At 38.9% G+C, this 24,517-nt stretch overlaps 1 protein-coding gene across 2 annotated transcripts in view; it reads left to right on the top strand.

Moving 5' to 3' along the window:
• The first annotated feature begins 515 nt into the window (after positions 1-515).
• Positions 516-24,517, top strand: part of LOC122678993 (GPI ethanolamine phosphate transferase 1-like) — a 28,684-nt gene continuing 4,682 nt past the window's right edge. The window contains exons 1-8 of one of the 2 annotated variants that reach the window (XR_006336307.1): positions 516-658; positions 2,241-2,394; positions 10,258-10,379; positions 10,844-10,940; positions 13,130-13,279; positions 16,598-16,722; positions 19,106-19,222; positions 21,519-21,559. Coding sequence is in view for 1 of the 2 variants with exons in the window: in XM_043879185.1 (XP_043735120.1) it covers positions 10,268-10,379; positions 10,844-10,940; positions 16,683-16,723; positions 19,091-19,222; positions 21,519-21,559 (423 nt within the window). In the remaining variant the exon portion in view is untranslated. Of the gene's footprint in view, positions 659-2,240; positions 2,395-10,257; positions 10,380-10,843; positions 10,941-13,129; positions 13,280-16,597; positions 16,724-19,090; positions 19,223-21,518; positions 21,560-24,517 lie in introns of both variants that reach the window. The other variant, XM_043879185.1, reaches the window with a different exon arrangement.

A 24,517-nucleotide genomic window follows, 5' to 3' on the forward strand; every position in this document is an offset into this window, starting at 1 on the left:
GGGTTCACGCCGCCGCCGCCACCTCCAGGCGCCATCGCCTCCATCTTAACTGTTAGGAGTGTGGGCGCCTCCCTGTCTGGCTCTGACAGGCCGCGGCCTGAGTCCCCGCTCAGCCTCGGCAGGCACCGCTCGCTTCCACAGACCCGGCCTTGCCACGTCCGGCCTCCTCACCTGGAGACCAGGCGCAGGCTCGGAAGCGAACCGTCCGGAGGCTGCAGCGATAGCAGCAGCCACTACCTCAGCCGCATCTGCACCAGCAGCCCGGCTCTGCGGGCGTCTTCCTGGTCCCCGGTCTCGCGAGAAATGGCGCGTGCCCCGCCCCTCTCCCCGCCCCGCCCCGCCTGCTCCCCACGCTGGCGAGCAGACTGAGGGGCCCCGCCCCCTGCTCAAAAACAAAGCCCCACCCCACTCCTTTTTGATTGGTCGCAGGAGGTAGGGGCGGGGATTGGAGTCACGGAGGATTGACCCGGGAATTATCGCGAGAGTAGCTTCTGGCCAGGTAAGTGTCAGGGTCGTTTCGTGGTTGGGGGGCGTTTGTGATGGTGGCTTAGGAAGCTTCTCTTCTGGGCTGGAGAGGAGCTCTGACTCGCAGCCGGGCCCCGCCTTCGCGCTGACGAGACCTCGTTCCCGAGGTCAGGCCTGACCTGCTCAAGCCCAGGTAGAGTCCGGGAGAAGTGGAGGCAGGGACCGGCCCGACAGTGGCGCTCGCCGGGGTGCGCCGCCCCCCTTCCTTCGCTCCTGCGGTGTGCGCTGCCCGCTGCTGACGTTTTCCCCGCGGGGGTGGCCGGTGCCGGGCAGGGCCGGTGATCAGAAGGGGGCTTGCTTCCTCTTTCTCGCCCTCCCAGCCTCGTGCCTGCGGGACCCGGGGGGCTGGGTGCGGCACAGGGACAGAGCCAATGGAACATGCAGCGGGGACGTTGGGATCTGCTTGGATCTGCAAATATCCCGATAGTCTCGACTTCGGTAACAAACTATTAGGAGCGCAGTAAGCACTTGTGATTTAATACACAGCTTGCACAATGGGGACGCTTCAAAACATCAAATGCTGTCCCTCAGAGAGTCCCTTGCAGAGCAAGGAGATCCAGCCAGTCCATCCTAAAGGAAATCAGTACTGAATATTCATTGGAGGGACTGATGCTGAAGCTGAAACTCCAATACTTTGGCCACCTCATGCGAAGAACTGACTCATTGGAGAAGACGCTGATGCTGGGAGGGATTGGGGGCAGGAGGAGAAGGGGATGACAGAGGATGAGATGGCAGGATGGCATCACCAACTCAATTGACATGAGTTTGAGCAAGCTCCGGGAGTTAGTGATGGACAGGGAAGCCTGGCATGATGCAGTCCATGGGGTTGCAAAGAGTCAGACACGACTGAGCCACTGAACTGAACTTGGGGTATCTGTTTTGTTTTCGGTAGAAGTTTTTTTGGTGCTTTTAATACTAAGAATTGGAAGCATTTTTTTTTTTTAACAGAACATTACTCCTAGTGTTTAATTCTAAATTTATGTGTGTGTGTGTGTGTGTGTGCGCGCGAGCATGCCATGTATTGAAGAAAAGCATGGGAAAAAAATCCCAGATCTTAGGAAAATAGTATCAAAAGAGACACCAGTGTTGTTTCATAGTCCTTAGCTAAAAGGTTTGCTGATCTTTATTGTAATTGAGTTGCCAGAGAGATTGAAGATGGAACCACTTTCTGGAATGGAAAAATGGGAAGGATTAGGGAATGGCGTGGAAAAAGCATGTTTAGAAATGGGTTATTTATATGCAGTATTTCCGCCTGTATAATGGGAATTTTACACATCTGTTGTACTTAAGGTCCCCACACTTAGGGTCTTCCTCTCAAGGACTGTGCTTATTAGGTTGAAGAGCCTGCATGCAGTTCATATCCCCGTCCTGCCAATGATTTGCCTTGAGACTTTTAAAAAGTTACTTGACTCATCTCAGCCTCCTCTGTCAAGGAGATACTTAAAGTACACAGACTTAGGAATGTGTTTGTCACAGTACCTGGTACCTAGAACACAACAAATGTTACAATCATTTATCAATTAATGTACTACTCGTATATCTTGACAATATTTGACAGATTTTTAAAAGTAAAGTGAAACAAACCTGATGTCACTCATTTAGTAGCGTTAGCCAGAAAAAGCTAATTGCCCCAAAGTAGGCCCCAAAGGGAATATCTTTTAGGGTCTGACTTCTAAAATGAAAATTGATAATAGACTTAAAATATGTTTCCTCAGAGAGTTGTAAGAAGTGGGATATAGAAGTTCTTCCTTGATAAGCAGCTTCCTATGACACATCTGTAATTCCCTGGTTCTACCTCATATCCTGTAATCATGGACTTGTTAATGTGACCTTCCAAGCCGCTAACAAATCAACTGGCCAGTTGTCTCAGTAAGTACCTTTCTCTTCCACAGTGCATAGAGATTTCCTTATCAATTAAAAATGTTGAAGAAATATTAATAGTGCATACTAAGATATTATTAACAATTGCTGATTTATATTTAATAATAAATGCCATTAATATTGTTGAGGAATTTTCCTTCTACTTACCAAGTTTTGCATTAATCTAGGTCTTTACAGCCAGTGTTTCACTGAATAATCTGGATAGACATTGATGCTTGTATGTTAGTGATAAAAAAAAAATATAAAAGATCACTTTTTTCCAAGCACTTCAATTGTTTTCTTGATTAAAAAATTATTTTTTTGTTTTAGTACTCTTAAAATAACCACAAGTAATATTTTCAGTGCAAGTTTTTCATTGATGTAAAGTTTTATAAATATCTAATTTTTTATACATTTTTACATATTCTAATTTTTGACATTGTTTTTCAGTGTGTGGTAAACATCCCAGAGGTATAAGTTAAATGACTTTTATTGATACATGGTTATGTGTATTTTAAACATTTTAGTAGTTATTCATTTTTTTAGGTGATTTCCAAATGATTCACCCATGAAGAAGTTCTTTTTCACTAAATTTGAATAAAAAATGGTTTTTAAAAAAGAGAAATATTAAATGATAATAGTGCTTAATTATATGTGCATAGCTATAATTAAGTAGCATGTGAAGGATGATATTTTGGAATCACTGAAATTTTATGTATGCCACCGCTGCTGCTGCTAAGTCGCTTCAGTTGTGTCTGACTCTGTGCGACCCCATAGATGGCAGCCCATCAGGCTCTGCAGTCCCTGGGATTCTCCAGGCAAGAACACTGGTGTAAATGACAAATGTGAAAGTTACTGTGGTTGTATTTATCTTGAATCTTCACTGCTCTTGTGTCTGTTCTTGGGGAATAAATAGAGAAGCAAGGCAGCCTCTAGTGGCTACAGTGCATATCACACATACCATTGAATGGACAGTCCTAGGTTATTTAATAGCCCTGACTAAGTGCCCAGCACTGGGCGGAGTACTGGAGAAAGCCTGTCTTGCTGGAATCAGCATGAAGTTACAGAGGCAGACATTACTACAAATAGTCAGAGTCATAGCTGTGTAGTTATAAACTGAAGTAAAGGGTTGAGCTTCTGATTTGGACTGAGTAGTCCCTGAGGAAGTGATGCTCGAAAGTGCCGGGGAGGGACCGACTAAGATCCCACTGTTACTATGTGAGAGAGCTAGATTTTTGTGTTAGCTATTACAGCTTCAGGGTCAAAGTTCTCAAATGTTTGTTTTACTACTTCAGTAAGCTTTAGGGTAGTGGAAAATTTGTATTATCCTTTAACACACTTTGATACTTTTGACACTTTGATACTTTTTACAGAAAAGTTGTGTAACAACAGTGGGGAAAAGAAAGAACATAAGTCCAGGGAGTTTTATTTGTAAATGCAAAATAAAGTGAGAAATGATAAAGAGATTTCCTTATTAATGAACATGATGAGGGTACTCAGGTTTCCATGGTAGAGAGGAGTATTTAAGTCAATGGGAGCTTCTCTACATCTAGGTAGATACCATATGTACTTTAGTTGTAAATCGAGTTTAAGATCTTACTGAAATGAATTAAAATGAGTTGAAAAATGAGTTACTTTGCATAACTAAATATGATACCTGATAGAAGAGTTCTGAGCTAGAGAACAGAAGAAAGAATAAGTGAACAGAATATTATGGACCGTTTTGTCATAATAAATTTGACAATTTGGATGAAATGGACAAATGGACAAAAGATACAAGTACCAAAACTTACTCAGCAACTAGTAAATAATCTTAGTATCTATCTCTCTGGATATGAAGAAATTGAATTTATAGTTAAAAACCTTCCAACAAAGGAAACTCTGAGCCATTGATATCCTGTTACACAATAAAGGAAGAAATAGTACTAATTCTACACAAACTCTTCCAAAAAATAAAAGGTAATAGCACTTCCTAATGCATTGTCTGACACCAAAACCAGAGAAAGACATTACAAAAAAAAATATAGTCTAATATCACTAATAAATATTAATTTAAAATGCTAAATATTTTAGCAAATAAAACCCAAGAGTATATAGAAAGGATAATACTTAATGATTAAGTTCAGTTTATTCTGGGAACCCTAGCTTGATTTAACATTTGAAACTCCATCATTGTAGAGGCCCCACACCAGGAAAGGCCCCACACCAGGAGATCCTACACCAGGAGATCCTACACCAGGAGAGGCCCCACACCAGGAGAACCCACACCAGGAGAGGCCCCACACCAGGAGAGATCCCACACCAGGAGAGGCCCCACATCAGGAGAGGCCCCACACCAGGAGAGGCCCCACACCAGGAGATCCCACACCAGGAGAGGCCCCACATCAGGAGAGGCCCCACACCAGGAGATCCCACACCAGGAGAAGCCCCACATCAGGAGATCCCACACCAGGAGAGGCCCCACACCAGGAGACCTCCACACCAGGAGAGGCCCCACATCAGGAGATCCCACACCAGGAGAGGCCCCACACCAGAAGATCCCACACCAGGAGAGACCAAAAGAGAAAAGCCAGATAGCCATGGCCCTCTCACTGGACAGGATCTCATGTGATCTGCCCCTCTCACTTTTGCTTTTGTCAAAAGCACTTGACAAAATCTGGCATTTTTCATTCACAACTTTAAAACTGCATATTGAGAGTAAAAGAGAACTTCTTTAATGCAACAAAAGGAGTCTCTGAAAAAAACCTGACAACTTTCATCCTAAGACTGGAAACACGGCAGGATTTCTGTTGTTTCCACACCTACTCAACATTACACTAGAAGTCCTGGCCAGTACAAGCATGAGACATAAATTAAAAGTGTATAGATTGATAAGGAAGAAGTCCTTTTATTCACAGGTGACATAATTTTTCTCCTTGGAAAATCAAAAGGCATCTACATAAAAACTACTATAACAGTTTTTCACTGTTGCAGAATGCAAGGTGAATATATAAAAATCAGTGGTAATTTAAAAACTAACGAGGGGAAACTGAAATAAATGCCATTTACAATAACATCAAAAAGTGAAATATATAGGGATGAGCCACAGGGGCATGAGGAAACTTTTGAGGATTATGAGTATGTTCACTCTCCTGTGATTATTATACACTTAAATATGTACACAGCTTATTACAGGCCAGTTATGCCTTAATAAAGCTATAAAAATGCTGTGAAGAACATTACTGGGACACTTCAAAAAGTTGGAGTATAAATGGTAGATTAGGTAAAATACTGACGTTGAGTTTATTGAAGTTGGTAACCACCGTAGGTACATAAGGGAGTATCATTATTGTCAGAAAATAAACACTGAAGTATACTCCTGCCCCCCCCACACACACACACCCACACTCACACACGAGAGGGATAAGTTAAAGAGACAAGGCAAGGACCAGAGAAAAATGATAATGTTAGAGATACATGGCTTAGGGGTATATGGATGTTTGTACCATTACTGCAGCTTTTCTCTGGACTTGAAATTGTTTTAAAATAAAAATATTGAAAGTCTGTACTAAAGAAAGTGTTGTCATCTACAAAAATTCCCTAGGTGGAACACAACATACAATCACCAAAGAAAAGTTAATTCATTGAACTTTCAGAATTTTTAAGTAAATTTGAAAAAATTTTGAAAAACACAGTTAAACACAGTGTTTAAAAACACAGTTAAAAAAATGAAAAGGGGATAAAAGAGGATTAAAAAATGTCCATTACATTCATGTAAAGTAGCTCGACATTATTGATCACCAGGGAAATGTACATTAAAACCACAATAAGTTAACAGACTGTACAAAATTAAACAGATTACAATAACAAGTTTTGGCCAATGTAATGGTTATGGCATTGAGGACATAATGCTCAGTGAAACAAGTCAGTCACAGGAGGACAGATGTGCACATTTCTCCTTGTCTGAGATAATCCAGAAGAGTCAAACTCATGATGGGTGGGGGTGGGGGGTGATGTTCCATGACTGTAAAATCTCACTTTTGCAAAGTGAATAAGTTGTCAAGATCTGATGTACAACAGTGCGTATAGTTTGAAATACTGTATTTTACACGTAAAAATTTAAGAAGGTAGATCTTATGTTAAGAACTCTCTTCTCTCTTTTTAAGTCGCTTAGTCGTGTCCAAGTCTTCATGACCCCATGGACTAGAGCCCGCCAGGCTCCTCTGTCCCTAGAATTCTCCAGGCCAGAATACTAGAGTGGGTTGCCATTCCACATCTCCAGGGGATCTTCCCAAGCCAGGGACCGAACCCAGGTCTCCCGCTTTGCCAGCGTATTCTTTACGGTTTGAGCCACTAGGGAAGCCCTCTTAGCCACAACTTGAAAACAATTACCCGTGTAGATAAGGCAAGTAGCCGCATAACAATGAAGCTTATTGAAAGACGGAGGAAATAAAAAGTGTCCACCAACCTAAGAAGTTTTTTGAGACTGAAAAATGAGGCAGGCAGCTCTAGTCATCAAGTAAGTTGAAAACATACTTGTTTGCACTAAGGCTTACCAGATTTAGTTTTGCTCCCTCTTTCCAGTTTCTCTTGGGGATTAGTTCCCCTGGATATGCTGCTGTACGTTGCTTTGGGCTTGCTTGTGCACTTCGTGTTCTTCGCCCCCATCTTCGACATGTATTTTACCTCTCCTTTGGTTCATGGAATGACTCCTCAGTTTACACCCCTGCCTCCCCCAGCAAAACGATTAGTGCTGTTTGTCGCTGATGGCCTGCGAGCAGATAAACTTTATGAATTAAACGAAGATGGAAATTCTAGGGCACCATTTGTTAGTAAGCATGTCAGCTGGTACAAAGACATCTCTGGAAATTGTTACGCTAATAATGTTTATCTCACATTGGGTAGAGAGGTGATGATGAAAAAGAGAGTAGGGCACATATGCCTCTGCCTTTGTCATAGAAATTAGCAAGTGTGTTCCCTTCTACAGTTACTTCTGTTATTGTGGAAGTTGATACCAGGTAGTCAAAATGCATGACCTTAGCTGCTTGGCCTCACTTGTCCTGAGTTCTGAATCCTGGCTTACAACTCAGTACATTATCTTTTTTTCTGTTTTCTAAAGTAAGACTGGTCAATTTTTAAGTAATGACAAGCATAAATTTCAGTGAATTGCCAATTACAAAGGTATTTAGCTAAAAAATATAAATTTCTATTCAAAATATGTTTTCTATAAAATAAAGCCTTCCAAATTTATATCGCTATGTAATATGATAATTTTGGATTCTGTTAAGTGGCTTTGAAAAGAAATATTTAATTTTTTGGACCTGTGGGGTTCTTGCAATCAACTATTCTTTATTTTTTTCATTCATAGCAAGCCCCTCAAAAGCCCTTCCTAATGCTACTGTGGAGAGATTAAAACTCAAATTCAAGGGAAGTTTATCTGAAATTGTCTGTCTTTCCCCTGTCCCTACCTGTCACCATTGCTTCCTATGCCTCTACCCTGTTTTGATTTTCTTTATAGTACTACTTAGCATGTACAACTTCCTCTAAGGCAGGGACTTTGTTTTGTACACTACATTATCTCTGGTGCCTAAAACATATTGGGCAGTTAATCAGTATTTGTTGACTGCTAGAAGAATGAATGAACCTGAATTCTATGTCAGATTTCCAGGAATAAATTTATGGTGCGTCAAAGAAATGCAGAATATATTAAAGGATACAAAGAAACAGGCAACTCAGGGCAATAGGAAAATACGAGTAGGAAAATAAGGTTGTCAGGGTTAGGTTCAGTACACAAAAATATGTAACATAAATTTCTATGACTAGTTTAAAAATTGGGGTGATATATTTGGTTGCATTTCTTAGTTGTCATAGAGAGGAGAGGAATGTAGTTCACTGCAAAGTTAATGACATTAAAATAGACTGGTTGTTCAGGCAAAGATGAGCGTCTCTGACAGCGCCTGTGTCTCCCCGGGGTGTTCTTCGTTTCTTTAAAAATACGATCTGATCAAAATGTTTCTCAAGAGAAGTATCCACATTGCTTTATACCTCCCTGTTTTTGCTTGAGTTCAGTTTCCACTATAGAACTGAAGAAGTTAGAAAATATTTCTCTCTTAACATGTGGTTTAATGGTTTTTCAAGCCTTTTATGTTTTATGTATGTATTTTACCAAAATAAGTCAATTAAAAGTATCTAAATCAGCACTTTTAGGTACTTCTCTCCAGAACATTTTGAGAGTTGAGAGTTCAGCTTGAAAACTGTTACAAATGAATTCATGTTTCATAACTTGTTGCTCTGCTGGCCTTTCACCTGCAATGGCATTACTGTTGCTTTTGCATTTTTCTCCAGATTTTGCAAATCACCCTTAGCTTAAAGAATGGTGATACATTTTAGCAAAACAAACTTTTGACTTGTTTTAATCTCAATAACCTCAGATATGCAGATGACACCACCCTTATGGCAGAAAGTGAAGAGGAACTAAAGAGCCTCTTGATGAAAGTGAAAGAGAAGAGTGAAAAAGTTGGCTTAAAGCTCAACATTCAGAAAACTAAGATCATAGCATCTGGTCCCATCACTTCATGGCAAATAGATGGGGAGACAGTGGAAACAGTGTCAGACTTTATTTTGGGGGGCTCCAAAATCACTGCAGATGGTGATCGCAGCCATGAAATGAAAAGACGCTTACTCCTTGGAAGGAAAGTTATGACCAACCTAGACAGCATATTAAAAAGCAGACACATTATTTTGCCAACAAAGGTCCATCTAGTGAAGGCTATGGTTTTTCTGGTGGTCATGTATGGATGTGAGAGTTGGACTGTGAAGAAAGCTGAGTGCCGAAGAATTGATGCTTTTGAACTGTGGTGTTGGAGAAGACTCTTGAGAGTCCCTTGGACTGCAAGGAGATCCAACCAGTCCATCCTAAAAGAGATCAGTCCTGAGTGTTCATTTGAAGGACTGATGTTGAAGCTGAAACTCCAATACTTTGGCCACCTTATGCGACGAGTTGACTCATTGGAAAAGACCCTGATGCTGGGAGGGATTGGGGGCATGAGGAGAAGGGGACGACAGGATGAGATGGCGGGATGGCATCACTGACTCGATGGAGTTTGAATAAACACTGGGAGTTGGTGATGGACAGGGAGGCCTGGCGTGCTGCAATTCATGGGATCGCAAAGAGTCGGACATGACTGAGCGACTGAACTAAACTGAATCTCAAATTTAGAAAGAATATTTAACTCCTAATTGAGAGTATAGCTGTTTCCTCTCTTAATTTTTTATTTTTAAAAAACTTTTAACTACAGAAATGTTGAAAGGATTATATCATGAATATTCATCTGTATATCCTTAATCTAGATATGACCATTTTAAACATTTTTCATATTTGCATTTTCTGTCTCAATACACACACACACATATACACACTTAAACTTTATTTTTTCCTGAATAATTTGAAAGCAAAGTATTTTAACACTTTACCCCTAAACACTTCAGTGTGTATCTCCTAAGAACAAGGACTTCAACATGATCACAAAACCATCATCACACCTAGTGAAATTTAACATTGACAAAGTAATACTTTGTGTATCAGTGATTTCTTATGTAGCACAGCGTTTCAATACTTTGTGACTTAGAGCTGTAGCCTCTATTTTGTTTTGTGATTCTGTGCAGTGGTTGGGTGGTTCCTTGTCTAAGAAAGTTCCTTGGGCTTTCTTATGCCGCGGAATCCGTCTGGTGGGAGGAACTGGGCTGAGCCCAGCTGGGATCAGAAATGTTCCTTCTTAAATTTTGACTCCTTCTTTTGATTGGATTTCTTCTGTGGTGATCTTGTTTTTCTAAAGCCTTACCAGAGCATGTGGTCATAGTGTGTGCTGACTCCTTGTCTGTGATACCTTTCAGGAATGTCATAATGAACGAAGGCAGCTGGGGCATCTCTCACACACGTGTGCCGACCGAGTATCGGCCCGGGCACGTGACCATGATTGCAGGGTTTTATGAAGATGTCAGCGCAGTTGCCAAAGGTACTGTCTCTTTAAATGATTTTATCACGTGAGGAGATTGATTGCATAAATATTGCTTCTTTAATACTGAATCATAACACAAAGCGAAGTACATTTTGAGATCCTTTTGACAAGTCATTTAGCTTACCTAAGTCACTTAAACACTCACTGGGACTGACTGAAGAATAAAACTTTAATCTTGTATCATCCTGTCCTGTTGATAGAATATGATTGGGTAGATCTCTGGTTTTCCTAGATGTTAACTCTCAAAAGTTCAAAAGTGATTCTGTATTTTAGTAAGAAGTCAATTAACTGTTGTAAGCTTTTTTAAAAAAAAAAATTTGTAGTATAATACAGATAACAAAATCTGTTGTTAGTTTTGCATTTGTTCTGCAGTTAATCCTCTTTGTTGTTATTTGAAAAATACTTCTTCAGGAGCCATACCTGAATTGTCATTGTTTGTTTTTTTTCTCAATTACCTGAAGGATGGAAGGAAAATCCTGTAGAATTTGATTCTGTTCTTAATGAAACCAGGTACACATGGTCCTGGGGAAGCCCAGACATCGTGACCGTTTACCAAAGGTAGGAGTCACTGATTGTATTTCCCCATATATTAAGTAGGCAATAAATCAATATGGTAATTTAAAATATATACATTTTACTTATTATGAGATACATGTTTTGACATATGTAACATCTCTGAAACGAGTGTATATTATAATAGATGTGTGAGTTTGATTTTTTTTTTCATCTTAGTTGTACTTAAAATGTTGGATTATACAGTTTAAATACCTTGGATTCAGTGAAATGGTATATGATTCTAACATCTAACAGCTTTTTAATCTTGGGTAAGTTAGATAACTTCTCTAAATTTCAGTTTTCTTTTTTGTAAAATGTGATAATAATAATTTCTATCTTACAGGTTTGTTTTGGGCATTAAATAAGTTAATTCATGTGAAATATTGACCAGAACGCTTATTAGAATGATCTCATTGTGATGATGTTCACTCACTTTGATTATTAAGAAGTTAGTATATAATCACATAAAGATTTAAAAATTTAAACTTTATATTTATAACTTCTATTTTCATGTATTCAAGATCACGCCATTGAGATTTGTTGTATTTATTGTGTTTCTGTGCATGAATCTGCAAGTATGAGAACATCTCTTGATGAGAAAATTTATTTGCATCATTTTCTAGAATCAGCTGGATTCCACTTGAATTTTATGTTATTAAGTGCTTTTTAGTGGGAGCATTATAGTCATTTCACCTAATGAAAAGGTTTGGACCTTTAGCCATGGGTATAATTATACTATAAATTATAACAATTGGATCATTAAAGATTATTCTGTATCTCAAAAGCAAAACAGATACTCAGAATTTTCTGTATGATAGTCACAGAACATTATTATTTAGAGCAGGTCCAAAAACTCAATACTGCTTGCCATTTATATACTCCCTCAGTTCAGTTCAGTCGCTCAGTTGTGTCGGACTCTTTGCGACCCCGTGGACTGCAGCACGCCAGGCCTCCCTGTCCATCACCAATTCCCAGAGTTTACGCAAACTCATGTCCATTGAGTCGGTGATGCCATCCAACCGTCTCATCCTCTGTCATCCCCTCTCCTCCCGCCTTCAGTCTTTCCCAGCATCAGGGTCTTATCCAATGAGTCAGTTCTTTGCATCTGGTGGCCAAAGTATTGATGCTTCAGCTTCAGCATCAGTCCTTCCAATGAATATTCAGGACTGATTTCCTTTAGGATGGACTGGTTAGATCTCCTTGCTGTCCAAGGGACTCTCAAGAATCTTCTCCAATACCACAGTTCAAAAGCATCAATTCTTTGGTGCTCAGCTTTCTTTATAGTCCAACTCTCACATCCACACATGACTCCTGGAAAAAACATAGCTTTGACTAGATGGACCTTTGTTGGCAACGTAATGTCTCTGCTTTTTAATATGCTGTCTAGGTTGGTTATAGCTTTTCTTCCAAGCAGCAAGGAGTTAAGCTTTTTTTGGTAGTGGTGAGGATGAAGTTGCTATGGCTTACCAAATTCACCTCCCTACTTCTGACTACAGTTCATAGGACAGGATCAAAGCCTTAACTGGAGACAATCCAATAGAAGTGTTCCATTTCTTATAGTAACTTGCAGTCTCACTCAGACCTTTACTTGGGATTTGAAGAGTAGAATGGTTGAGGAGTAGAACCAGTATCATTAGAGCTTAGCTTGTCATTATTACAAAAGATTATCATTATTTTATCTCTTCCTTATGACCTTTAAGAGGCTATCTAACTCAGAAATTCACTAAGTTGATTAGATCCTTAATAAAATCATACAAGTGTATAAGATTAATATATTTGTTGACCCTTTCAAACTCTTTGGCAATTATCAATATTTTTTCTTATATATTGAGAAAAATGCATGTGTTTTATGAATAAAAGAATTGAAATATTTGAATTTTCTTCTTGGTTAGGGAATTTTGTAAAACAGGTGATTTAATCTGTTTTAGATTGTACCATCCCTAGATGCTCAAATTCTTTGATTAGTTTCATCCTTACTTGAAGACAAACTCTGTTGTTTACTTTTGCGCTATTGTATACTAACTAGCGTTGTGATTTTTTCTCTTAGCATTTTAAATTACAACTCACTTGTATCTGTAAAATTGGAAAATGTTACTGGGAGAACAAAAGCAGCAGCATATGTTCAAGCATACACCATGGTCCATGGCATGTCATTAAAATTTCCGCCCCCCCCCCCCCAATTTCCTCTTCAGGTGACCTTGGAAACCATAATTTTGCACACACTTACGATGCTTCCAGTGAGGATTTTGGTGCCCACGATGTAACACAACTGGACACGTGGGTTTTTGATCATGTGAAGATATGTGCTATTGAGTGGCTAACCTGTAACACACTAGATGCAGGTATTTGTCTAATGTGCACTAGTTGTCTAGTACCTGTACCTAATGTGCTAGAAACTGATTTGTTAATACATGCATCTTAGTTTTTTCTGCTTGGATGAATTTGAAAGTTCCATACTGTAGCATACTATTTTGAAAAGACTGGATTCTAAGAAATTGCACATTCTACAATAACCATACAGGTTTTTAAAAAATAATTTGAAAATGTAAACCCTTTTCACTTCCACACTTCTGACAGTGAAGTGAGCCCTGGATGGGATTCAGGAACCCCACATTTCATTCCTCGTTTGCTGAATCACCCCAGAATGACCTTCCTGTTCTTTTGTTGACCACAGAACCGTCTCTTACAAGCAGTGATGATGTATGTGAAAGTCTTTTGAATGTTCAAATCTAAAGCATTTATTATTAAATAAGGTAGATAGTTTAAATATTTGTAAAGAAAAATTAGATAAGCAAAAAAACAAGTTCATAAGTTAATCATAATAAAACATTTGAGTCTCTTTAAGAAATAGAGGGGGGTTTTTTGGACTATTTGTTAGTGACAATCCTCACAGTTTCACCAGGAATCCAATAGAGTTTGTGTTTTCAAAAGTTGTGAGAGAATCTCAGCTCTGGATGTTGGCTGACTCCTATCTATCATTGTCTTCTTGCTTATCTCCAAATTAGAACTCATAATTCATCTATTGTAAGAGGCATTCATTAACTGACCTTTAGTTGTTCTTTTGTTTACCAGTAGTGTCTCTGGACTGACATTGTGGGCTTCTCCATAACACAGTCATTTTTTATTGTTTGTTTGTAAACAGTCAGTAGGTGTCTGCATATTTATCAGAAATTAAGTGCTCAATATGTTCTTTGATAAACCCTATTTCTTTTCTTAGAAGTTTTTTCCTTAAGATTTTCTTGTATTACTCAAACTGAAAGTGAAAATCTTCAAGTTAAATAAAATCTCTTTACAAAAATAGCAAATGATTTTGGTAAGTATCACTTCTTAATATAATCAACTTACGTTAGTATTTGTTTCAAGGCCCTTGGCTTCTAACTTCCTAAACATAGCTAAAAATGTTCAACATTGTGGATTTGATTCATTGTGGATAGGCAGATATAGTTAGTGCCTGGCTTGATTCTATGCCTTTTTTACCTTATTTCAACAGTGCTATTGACCAGAAAAAAAAAATTCCCTATAATTTTGTAAGATATGATAGAGTATGTACATTAGTCAGGTAACAACAAAAATATGAAATCATCCACAATAAAGAGTGGTGTGAAGGAATAATATAGGGACTAAGAATATATCTTTAGAAAAGTTCAATCTAAGCTGAACAGTTAGAGGAAGACTTTCCTCTGAGTTTTGAGATAATCTCTGGCGAAGCCTAGGAAACAAAGAAATGGTTGGACCTGGATTGCATATAGAGAAGAGTATCTCAGGCCAACAGCATAATGATAACTTGGGCTCCAAAGGAGCTCTGTAATAGAGTAAAAATATTGCTTTAAAGTTTGTTTGTCTCTCAATAAATAATAATGCCAGAAGTAGGCAGCCGAGGATTGATGTAGTCCAAGATTACCATGGTGGTTCCCCAGTGTCATTAAGACCCGGTCTCTTAAGTGTGTCTTCTGTCCTCAGAGCATGACCTTAGCTTCTGAGTTGTCTTACGACAGGAGATGCTGGTGTTCCAGCCATTGTTTCAGTGTTTTAGGTCAACCATACAAGGAATTGAAAAGGACCTTCTCTTCTACTAAATTAAATTTATTTCAAAAAGACTTTAACAAATAGTTAAATTTATTTCAGAAGGCACATCGTCTTTTGACTGAAGTGTTTGATTTCTGTCTCCTTGGCCATAACCAAAAAAGCACAGATAGGTAGCTGTGGAAGACAATAACAAATATGTAGGTTTTAAGTTTGAAGCACTGACATGTTCCCATAAAATCAGAAGTTTTACTTAGAGAAAAAGGGAGAATGCATGCACTCTCCCACAATGCATAGTAAATATTTAAGTACAAAAAGGAACGAGTGCCTTTGAGCTAGGAAAAAAATGGGAGTTGGTGGGCATAATTATACTAAATATCGGGAGTGGAGAGGAAGCTAGGAGTGTATTTCACCTCTTGTGTGAAAAAGACCAACTTTTTAAAAGGCCATGGGAATCTATCAGGTTGAGCTCTGCAAGATTAGTGTTTCATGGTTTCCCAGATCGTGTGTCCACGTTCAAATGAACAGCACTTTTTACAAAGCCGAATAATATCAGTCATGAAACAGATTGTAAATTCGACTCCACTCAATTGCTAAGTTTTTTTGTTTCTCGTCAGCTTTTCAGTTACATCTTTAGAATATAAGTCCTGTCTCTTGAAAAACTTCCCATTTCTATCTGGATTTAAAGTTTCTTAGGGGCTAATTAGAATGTATATGAAAGCTAGGGGGTCATTTTATGCTTTTAAGGATGATTCAGTTTATTTATATTTAATTTATATTTATTTACATTTAATTTCATTTGTATTCCTTTTTTTTTCTATTCGGAAATAGGTAGTTTCTCTAATGGCACCATTTATATGTTTTTAATGTTTGTAATAATGAAAAGTTAGTTGAAGGAATACTTCAGGCTTTTATTGGAAAGTTAAATACCTTGTTAAAATTAACATCTTATATAGTGAAAGACATTTATGTGAATAACAATTCTATATCTTGGCAGTCAGGTGACTTATTCAAAATAATTTAGAAGTACTTTCCATAGGTACTTGCTTACATGTTCATGTATATGTAAGTACAGGATGAACCCTTTTCGTAGAGGGCTTTATGAATCCAGTTTATCATTGTGAAATTAATCATTTTTGATCTGTATTTCTATTTGTCATGTGGACATTTTTCTGTCATACCTTGTGAAGCACAGATTCGAGTCTTGGGACGGTAGAAATAGGCTATTTGCAATGTTCTGAGTGAGAGATTATGGTTGAACTCGGGTGCTGACACGGGACAAGAAGCAGGAAGACATTTTAAACTCATAAAGCGTTCCTAATTGTTGCCATTAGTGCTGTTTTATTGTTGGCTCGTGTCAAAATAGTTCTCCAGTATGATTAGAGCTTCATGAAATCAAGATCCCCTTTCTATCATCTTTTTTCAGCCTAATAGCGGAAAATAGCTCACTTGTTTTTTGAATGTAGATGCCTGAACTGACAAGTACTTTGTGTTGGTAGGTCCTGAGGACAAATTTAAACAAAATAGGACAATTTAATTTTTTAGTTCTGTATAAGCTTAATTAAATGTTTTCATTGGAATTACTTTTTAAATAAAATTAATGAACTAAAAATTTTTAACTGATTTGTTACATATAGGAATTCTTTCATGCCGCCAGAAACAACCAATCTTTGTTTTCTAAAGTAAATGAAGACAAAATAGTTTTTTTCTTACATTTATTAGGAATAGACACAAATGGACATGCTCATTGACCATCATCAAGGTAATTGTAACGCTGTGTTCAATTTCATGGTTTTGAGGGAAATACCTGTTCTGTTTGAACTTTTAAAGGACTGTGATATTTTCTTTGTAATGATCACAACAGAAATTATATTTTGAATAACTCTAAAGTAGAATACATTCTAATTTATATGATACGTAGTATGATATTGTGGCTAAAATCACATGTGCTGTGACCACACTACACATTAATATAAGTAAAATGTGTTCTGTATGTGTATTCCATATTACTCATTTATCAAAGCAGAGAGAGAAAGATTATATTTTAGAAAGATTTTAATAAATTTTGAAACAAAAAGCATTTTTATGGTGCTAGTATTTACATCACAAAAAGATGTAACTAGCTGTTCCTTACGTTCCATTTAATCAGTGCTATATCTAGCAGATAATAGTATAAGGTTTTGTATATTATATTTCAGTTGCACTCCTTATATAAAACAGCAACTGTTTTTCTCACTTCTGCAGAGCATAAGATAGGAAGAATTCATATTATACTTTTATTTTTCATTTTGGATTAGACTTAGATTAGTCTAACTAACAGTAAAGTCTATTAACTTCCAGTAATGAATACCTCGTGCTTCTCTTCTTTAACACAATGCATTGTCTTAAGTAATAAAACTTACACTAAATCACCCCCTTGTTTAATTGTATGGAAAGCTTAAATATAGTTTGTTCAAAATGTATTATATCATATCACAAACACACTAAAGCATGAAAATATTCTATAGTTGAAACAGTGATACTTAACCTGTTTGATAAATGTGGCAAGAGCAACATAGTTTACATTATTAGAGACGTGAATTTAAAAGTCATCATTGTTGCATTTGAGATTTAAAAAGCATTCATGAAAATCTATTTGCTAATCAATACTTTTAAAAAACAATATTTTTGAAAATGATTTCAGATTGTTTTACTCATTTAAGAGAGGAAAAATTGTTTTTAACAGTCTACAGAGCTCTGATTTAAAAACACTAAGGTTGAAATCTAAAAGTATTTTAGGAATTATGGACTTTATCATAAATTCGTGTTGAATAAATTTGATTTTGCCAAATTAATGTAATTAATATAATTTAATTTGCTCTTCTGAAATGGAATATTCAGACAATATTAAATTAGTTGATAAGGAATTGAAAGAAATTGAGTCTACTGTTAAAGATGTTTATGGAAATGATGGGAAAACAGCATTTATCTTTACCGATGACCATGGAATGACAGACTGGGGCTAGTCTGTCTGTAAGTGATACATACTTTATGATTGAAGTAGCGGTAAATGTAGCTTGCAAATATTTTAGGGTATTGAAGAGGATTAGGTGTCTTAGTATATGCAAAGTGTCTAGCACATAATAGTATGCGTAAAATGTTAGCGTAAAAAGAACTAATCTTATATAATCTTTCTTCTAACTATGAAAGGAATATATTCTCATTTGACTTCCCAGGTGGCACAGTTGATAAAGAACCCGCCTGCCAGTGCAGGAGACAGGAGACACGGGTTCGGTCCCTGGGTTGGGAAGATCCCCTGGAGTAGGAAATGGCAACCCCCTCCAGTGTACTTGCCAGGAAAGTTCCATGGACAGAGCCTGGAGGGCTACAGTCCACAGGGTTGCAGTCAGACACAGCTGTGTGTGTGCATATGTGTGCACACACACCCCCACACACACACAGAAGAACCCTCCCCCCTAAACCCACATTTATCTGCCTAGAAGTAACTGTATGTGATGGCATAGTGCGTGAGTTTAAGGTGGTGTTGCTGGGGGAGCTAGGGCTACTGACTTTGTCCACTAGAGGAGACTGTCCACTCTGCCAGACTCCCAAGGCAGACACAGTGTGTGCCCAGAGAGCAAATCAAGGCGAAGCTGAGACTTGAGTCCCCGAATCACAGTGTAGAATTCTGATGAAGGGGTCCCACTTTATCAGGGGGTTTTGGCTACACCAGCCAGAGTGGTCGGGAAGAAAAGCAGACCAAGACTCTGCTTCCTCTTCAGAGCAGAGCTGGCCTCCACCGCCCACCCCAAACCTGGCAGTTACTCCCCAGAGGAGCCTTCCCTGTGGTTTCTGCCTTTGGTGCCACTCTGGTAGCATCTCCTCCAAGCCTTAGTCGTTATGATTCTTAATCTTCTTTCAACCAGAGTCACTCCACGGATGTTCTGGTTTTTCTTTTTGCCTGTTTGTTGTTGCTGCTCTAACTTGCCTTGAGGATATTTTAAAACTAATTGTTAAATAGAGATGCAACCTTTCGGGAGTGTGGTGGCAGAAATTAGCTCTTTATGGGTCTTTACAACTAAGTATTAAAAAATATTTAGGTATAGGTTAATCAGATATAGGTTCATCTTTATATACTTACGTTGCTCTTTGTGCCTTATTTGTAGGCTCCCTTGGAGCTGGTCATCCTTTAGAGACTTGTACTCCTTTTATCACTTGGGGAGCTGGAATCAGGCTTCCCCAAAAAGTGTCAGCTCGGAAATTTGATGACTCATATTTGCAAGGTAGGAATACTTACCTTTCTTGTTTTTATGAATGTGACATTTTAAAACTCAGAGTTTAATTTTAAAAAATGACTTTCCAAATTATAGCTTTCATTTTGTTATTTGTGACATTACTATTTCTCTGTATTACTTTTGTATCATTTATATTATTTCATTTATGATATTCAGCATAAAATACACATTATTATTTGCCTTATGAAAGTTCAAGTGTACTATTCTTTTTTCACAAACCTTATTACTCTAGGACTCATATTAAACCCTTGGCTTAGATCTTACCTGCAAAGACTATCAATCAGATAAGCCACATTTATGTCACAATTTACATTTCAAAACTGAACAGATTTTGCCCTGTCTCTAGTACTTGGGCTCAGCTGGTAAAGAATCTGCCTGCAGTGCGGGAGACCTGGGTTTGATCCCTGGGTTGGGAAGGTCCCCTGGAGAAGGGAAAGGCTACCCGCTCCAGTATTCTGGCCTGGAGAAGTCCATGGACTACACAGTCTGTGGGGTCGCAAAGAGTTGGACACGACTGAGCAACTTTCACTTCACTGTCACTAGTACTTCTGAAGGCCTTCTCTGTTGCGCATGCCCCCTTGTTTCTCAATCCATGATAAAAAGGAATTTCTTTTTCCTTGGAGCTCTGGTTCTCTTGCAAGGTAAGAGTCTTTTTAGGATTTCAGAGCTTTTACTAGTCAGACAAAATAAATTCCTCCGAATGTCCTTCTCCGGCTTAGTTGTGTCAACTCACTCAAAGTGCTAGTGAAGAATACAGATTGTTTAAAAATTACAGATTTCTAGACCTTATCACTAGATATTTCGATTCCATGAGTCATGGTAAGGCCTGGAAATTTTCTTTTTAAAACCTTCTCCAGGGATGTGAACTCACAGCTGTATTAGGTATTTCTGCTAGAAGACCTTTGGGTTTGTATAATAAAGTTTTCTTACATATTCTTTCTTTTCTTGAATTTTTTGGACATGTACTTCTCATACTATAAAATTCATGTTTTAAAAGTGTGTAATTGAATATTTTTTTAGCATATTCACATGATTTTGCCCCTACTATGCAATTTCATTGCTCTCCCCCACCCCACAAAAACCCTTATCCATTAGCAGTCACTCCTTACTCCTCTGTCCATTGTATGTATATACCATATTTTGTTCAATCATCTTATGGACATTTGGGTTGTTTCCCACATTTGGGCTATTATTACAATGATGCAGTGAACCTTTGTATAAAATTGTTTGTGTGGATATGTGTTTTTATTTCTCTTGGGTAGATTCCTTGGTTATAGGAGGAATAACAGGTAATAACAGGTCATATGTTCCTTATGTTTTATTTTTTGCAAACTGCCAAACTGTTTTCCTAAGCAGCTGCATCATTTTGTATTCCTATACTCTGTGTTAATAGATTGTTTTTGTTGTTTAGTCGCTCAGTCGTGCCTGACTCTTTGTGACCCTATGGACTGTAACCCTCCAGGCTCCTCTGTCCACGGGGTTTCCCAGACAAGAATACTGGAGTGGGTTGCCATTTCCTTCTCCAGGGGATCTTCCTGACCCAGGGATCACACCCGTGTTTCCTGCTTGGCAGGCGGGTTCTTTGCCACGGTTGCCCGTTAAATGGATTAGATTGGGTCTAAGTAGAAGCTAGGTTAAATAGGATGTTTGTACTTAGGAAACAGAACTTTATTTTGGCAGTTGATTTCAACCCACTTCAGTATCCTTGCCTGGAGAATCCCCATGGACAGAGAATCCTAACGGACTGCAGTCCATGGGGTTACAAAGAGTCGGATGCGACTGAGCTGCTAAGCACATACACATTTGGGATTAGTGGTGGTAGGAGCATCAGAGCTAAAAAACTTCATGTATTTTGCAAGCAGCTGCCATTACAAAAAAAAGAAAAGCTTAGAGTGGCTAATGGACGGTCGGCCGCCGTAGTGACTCCCTGAAGCAGGACTGTCACTGCAGTCATGTGATGGTTGTTATCATTGTGCCTTTTGCTTCCATCTTTCCTTCCTTAGCCTTTTGATGTTTTGAAACAATTATCCCCTAATGAGCATTTTGGAAGTTTAATAAACTGTTACAGAAAATATCAAATATATATTATTGAGTTACCCTTTTAAAATTCTAGTTTAAAAAAGTTTGCCACTCTGCCTTTTTATCACCCTCATGGTTCACACTTGTCTTAAAATCAACTGTCCCAATACTTTCTTTTTCCATTGACCACCTGCAATAATCAAATAACTTCTTTTTTTTTTTTTAATTCTTAACATCAGCACTCATGTTTATTTGTATCTTTCAGAATGGAAGTTGGAGAACTGGAAGAGACAAGATATTAATCAGGTATTCATTATATTTAATCATATTCAAATTTAATTTTCTCTCCTATAAGAAGTTTAGAACAAAAAAAATCTGGGCAAGAAAATTGTATTAAAGATGATAAAAGATTTTTCTAAAACATTTCAGCTACTAAGAGAAATCCTGCTAGTGTGAATATTTTCACCCCAAGTAATCTTTCTTTGGGCAAAATAAAGCAGCCTCAAATAAAACCGAAAGATATTTACTTCCTCCAAATAACACTGGCTAATTACAGAATTATTGTGCAAATTGACATCTGCATGCCTGTTACATTTGTGTGACTTTTTTGTCATGATTGCCTTGCTCAGTTGCTTTCAGCATGGGTCTAAGAAAACCCCACTATGGGTTTCCTTCCTGTTAGTGTGTCAGTTACTGTTTCTTCTTTATTAACGCAAGTTTTATCTTTAATTCTACCCCAAAATTTTTACAAATGCAGTGGGGAAAAAGTGACAAGAGTATATAGATTAGAAACCTTACATTATAGGAATCCTTACATTGTAGGAAACCTTACATTACAGGAAAATTCCTGGCCAATCTAATAGAGTTAGACCAGTAGCATCACCTGTAAATAGGAAGCACAGAATTTTCTTGTTGAGGATATGCTATGTAGATAGCTGTCTTCAAGTGAAAGGCATGGTGCCATTGGTGTGTGTCCTCCAGAATGGCAGGAATATCTTACACCTCCTCCAGGTGACCTCACATGTTCACCTCAGAAGCTGGCTTTCCTTTCTGTAGAGGATAAACCAAGCTCTGGGGTCTCATTTTCAGCTGTGTGCTCACAGAAGCCTTTTCTTTCTCAGCATATTAAGAATGGTGTCTTCTCTCCAGATGCATGCAAATGAAAATGTATAGAATGTATAGAATCAGATAGCAGTCTACTAATTTGCAATAAAAATCACTGTCAGGGGGATGGGAATATCTTGAAGTTCATAAAATAGGAGCATGTATTATTCATAGCCAGACTGGATCATAATCAAAAGCTGAATGCTATTGCTCTCTGAATACTGCTTCAGATCTATGTTAGATGAGAATTCTGTATTCATTCCTTCTGCCAGCGTTGTTATGTGTCAGCAGTATGTTTAAGCCCTGTGCAGACATTAACACTAACATTCCACATTGAAATATTAACATTAAACTCCGTGTGACAGCTGTCATGGTGAATAAAAAGCAGACACAGTCCCTCCCCTAGGAAGCTTATAGTTTAGGAATAGGATAAATGTTACATTTATCTTTACTTATCATACAAATAAATGTAAAATTATAGCAGTGATAAGTACAGCAGAAGAGGCCTGGCAAGTCATGAGGGCGTAGAGCAGATCTATCTGGTGGGCTGTGTGGTCAGCAAAGGTTTTCTGAGAAACTGAGGCTTGAGCCGAGACTGAAGCCTGAGTAGAAGTTGCCAGGCCAGGGCAGGAGGCGGGGAGCTTCTCAGCAGCTTGTACCCAGAGGTCTGGGAGGGGGTACATGGCATTTCAAAGGATCCTGAAGCAGGTGGCTGAACAGAGCACAGACAGCGTGGTTTAATGGGAGGCAGACACTGGACGCGCAGGGCCTCGTGGGCCTGTGGAGTTTATCCTCAAGTTTGGGGAAGCCCTCCTAGTGTTCGAAGCCTGGGGAGTGACACGATCTAAGGTTTTACGGCAGGATCTTCTCTATGTTGGAGAATAGTTCAGAGGCCAGCAGTGGAGGCTGGGGAAGGAGAGGATGCAATCAGGCGGCCAGGGGTGTTGTCAGTTTTCTGTGAGATGGGGCTTGGTAAAGAGGGCGTAGATGGTGAAAGTGAGACAGACTGAGAGCCTGGGACAAAACTCCAACTTCAAATGAGGGCTTGAGAAATCAGCTCTGAATGTTCACTGGAAGGACTGATGCTGAAGCTGAAGCTCCAATACTTTGGCCACCTGATGCGAAGAGCTGACTCATTGGAAAAGACCCTGATGCTGGGAAAGATTGAGGGCAGGGGAAGGGGATGACAGAGGATGAGGTGGTTGGATGGCATCACCGGCTGGATGGACATGAGTTTGAGTAAACTCCGGGAGTTGGTGATGGACAGGGAGGCCTGGCGTGCTGCAGTCCATGGGGTCGCAAAGAGTCAGACACGACTGAGTGACTGAATTAACTGAACTGAGAAATTAGAGATTGGAGACACTCTAACGGTGGGGTTACAGAGACCCAGAGGGGGTGGTCTGCACAGTGCCGAGTGGTGACATCATTATAATCGCAGCAGCGTCTGCAGCAGCTGGTTACTGCAGGATTATTACACACCAGCACCTTATAAATTGTCTCATTGCCTCGGGCCATAGTTCTGTAAGGGAGAAACTTTTACTTATTTTTTAACTGATGAGGAAAACTGAAGCATTGGAGAGTTGAAATAACCTGCCCAAGGTCTCAGAGATCACAAGCGAAGTGTTTGAAATTGGGCATTCTGATAGCCAAGCACTTGACCGCCTGAAACATCATCAGGACTAATACAAAAGCAATCAATTAGATGTAGAAAATGGAGGTTATTAGTTCTGTAGTGAGTGCAGTCTAGAGGATGATAAAGAGTCAGAATAAGTTAGAGCGGCCTGAGGACGGATGGGGAGGTGAGGCCATGGAGACCGGAAGCGTGGCCTGCTCTTCTGGACACTTGGACCTGGAGGGGGCTCTCCAAAGCCATGCTTGCGGACTTGTGTCTAAAGAGACTCTTATCCTGCTTGATGTCTTTTTCTAGACTCCACTGGCTGGCCAACCAACCTCCTTCTGCTATATTCTTTCTTTAATTACTCTATATATGTGTGTGTGTATATATAGATCTCGTTGAAGTCTACTTTTGCTGTTTATTTTCTGTCTAGTAAGCATCCTTGTCATAATACCCAAAAACTGTTACATTGGTTGGTCAAGCTATTAGCTTGTAGAATAAGTAACTTTTTGTTTTTTATCTTTTACTTTGGGGGCTCCTAGTGG

Source organism: Cervus elaphus, chromosome 21 (assembly GCF_910594005.1).
Source record: "Cervus elaphus chromosome 21, mCerEla1.1, whole genome shotgun sequence".
Classification (NCBI taxonomy): Eukaryota; Metazoa; Chordata; class Mammalia; order Artiodactyla; family Cervidae; genus Cervus; species Cervus elaphus.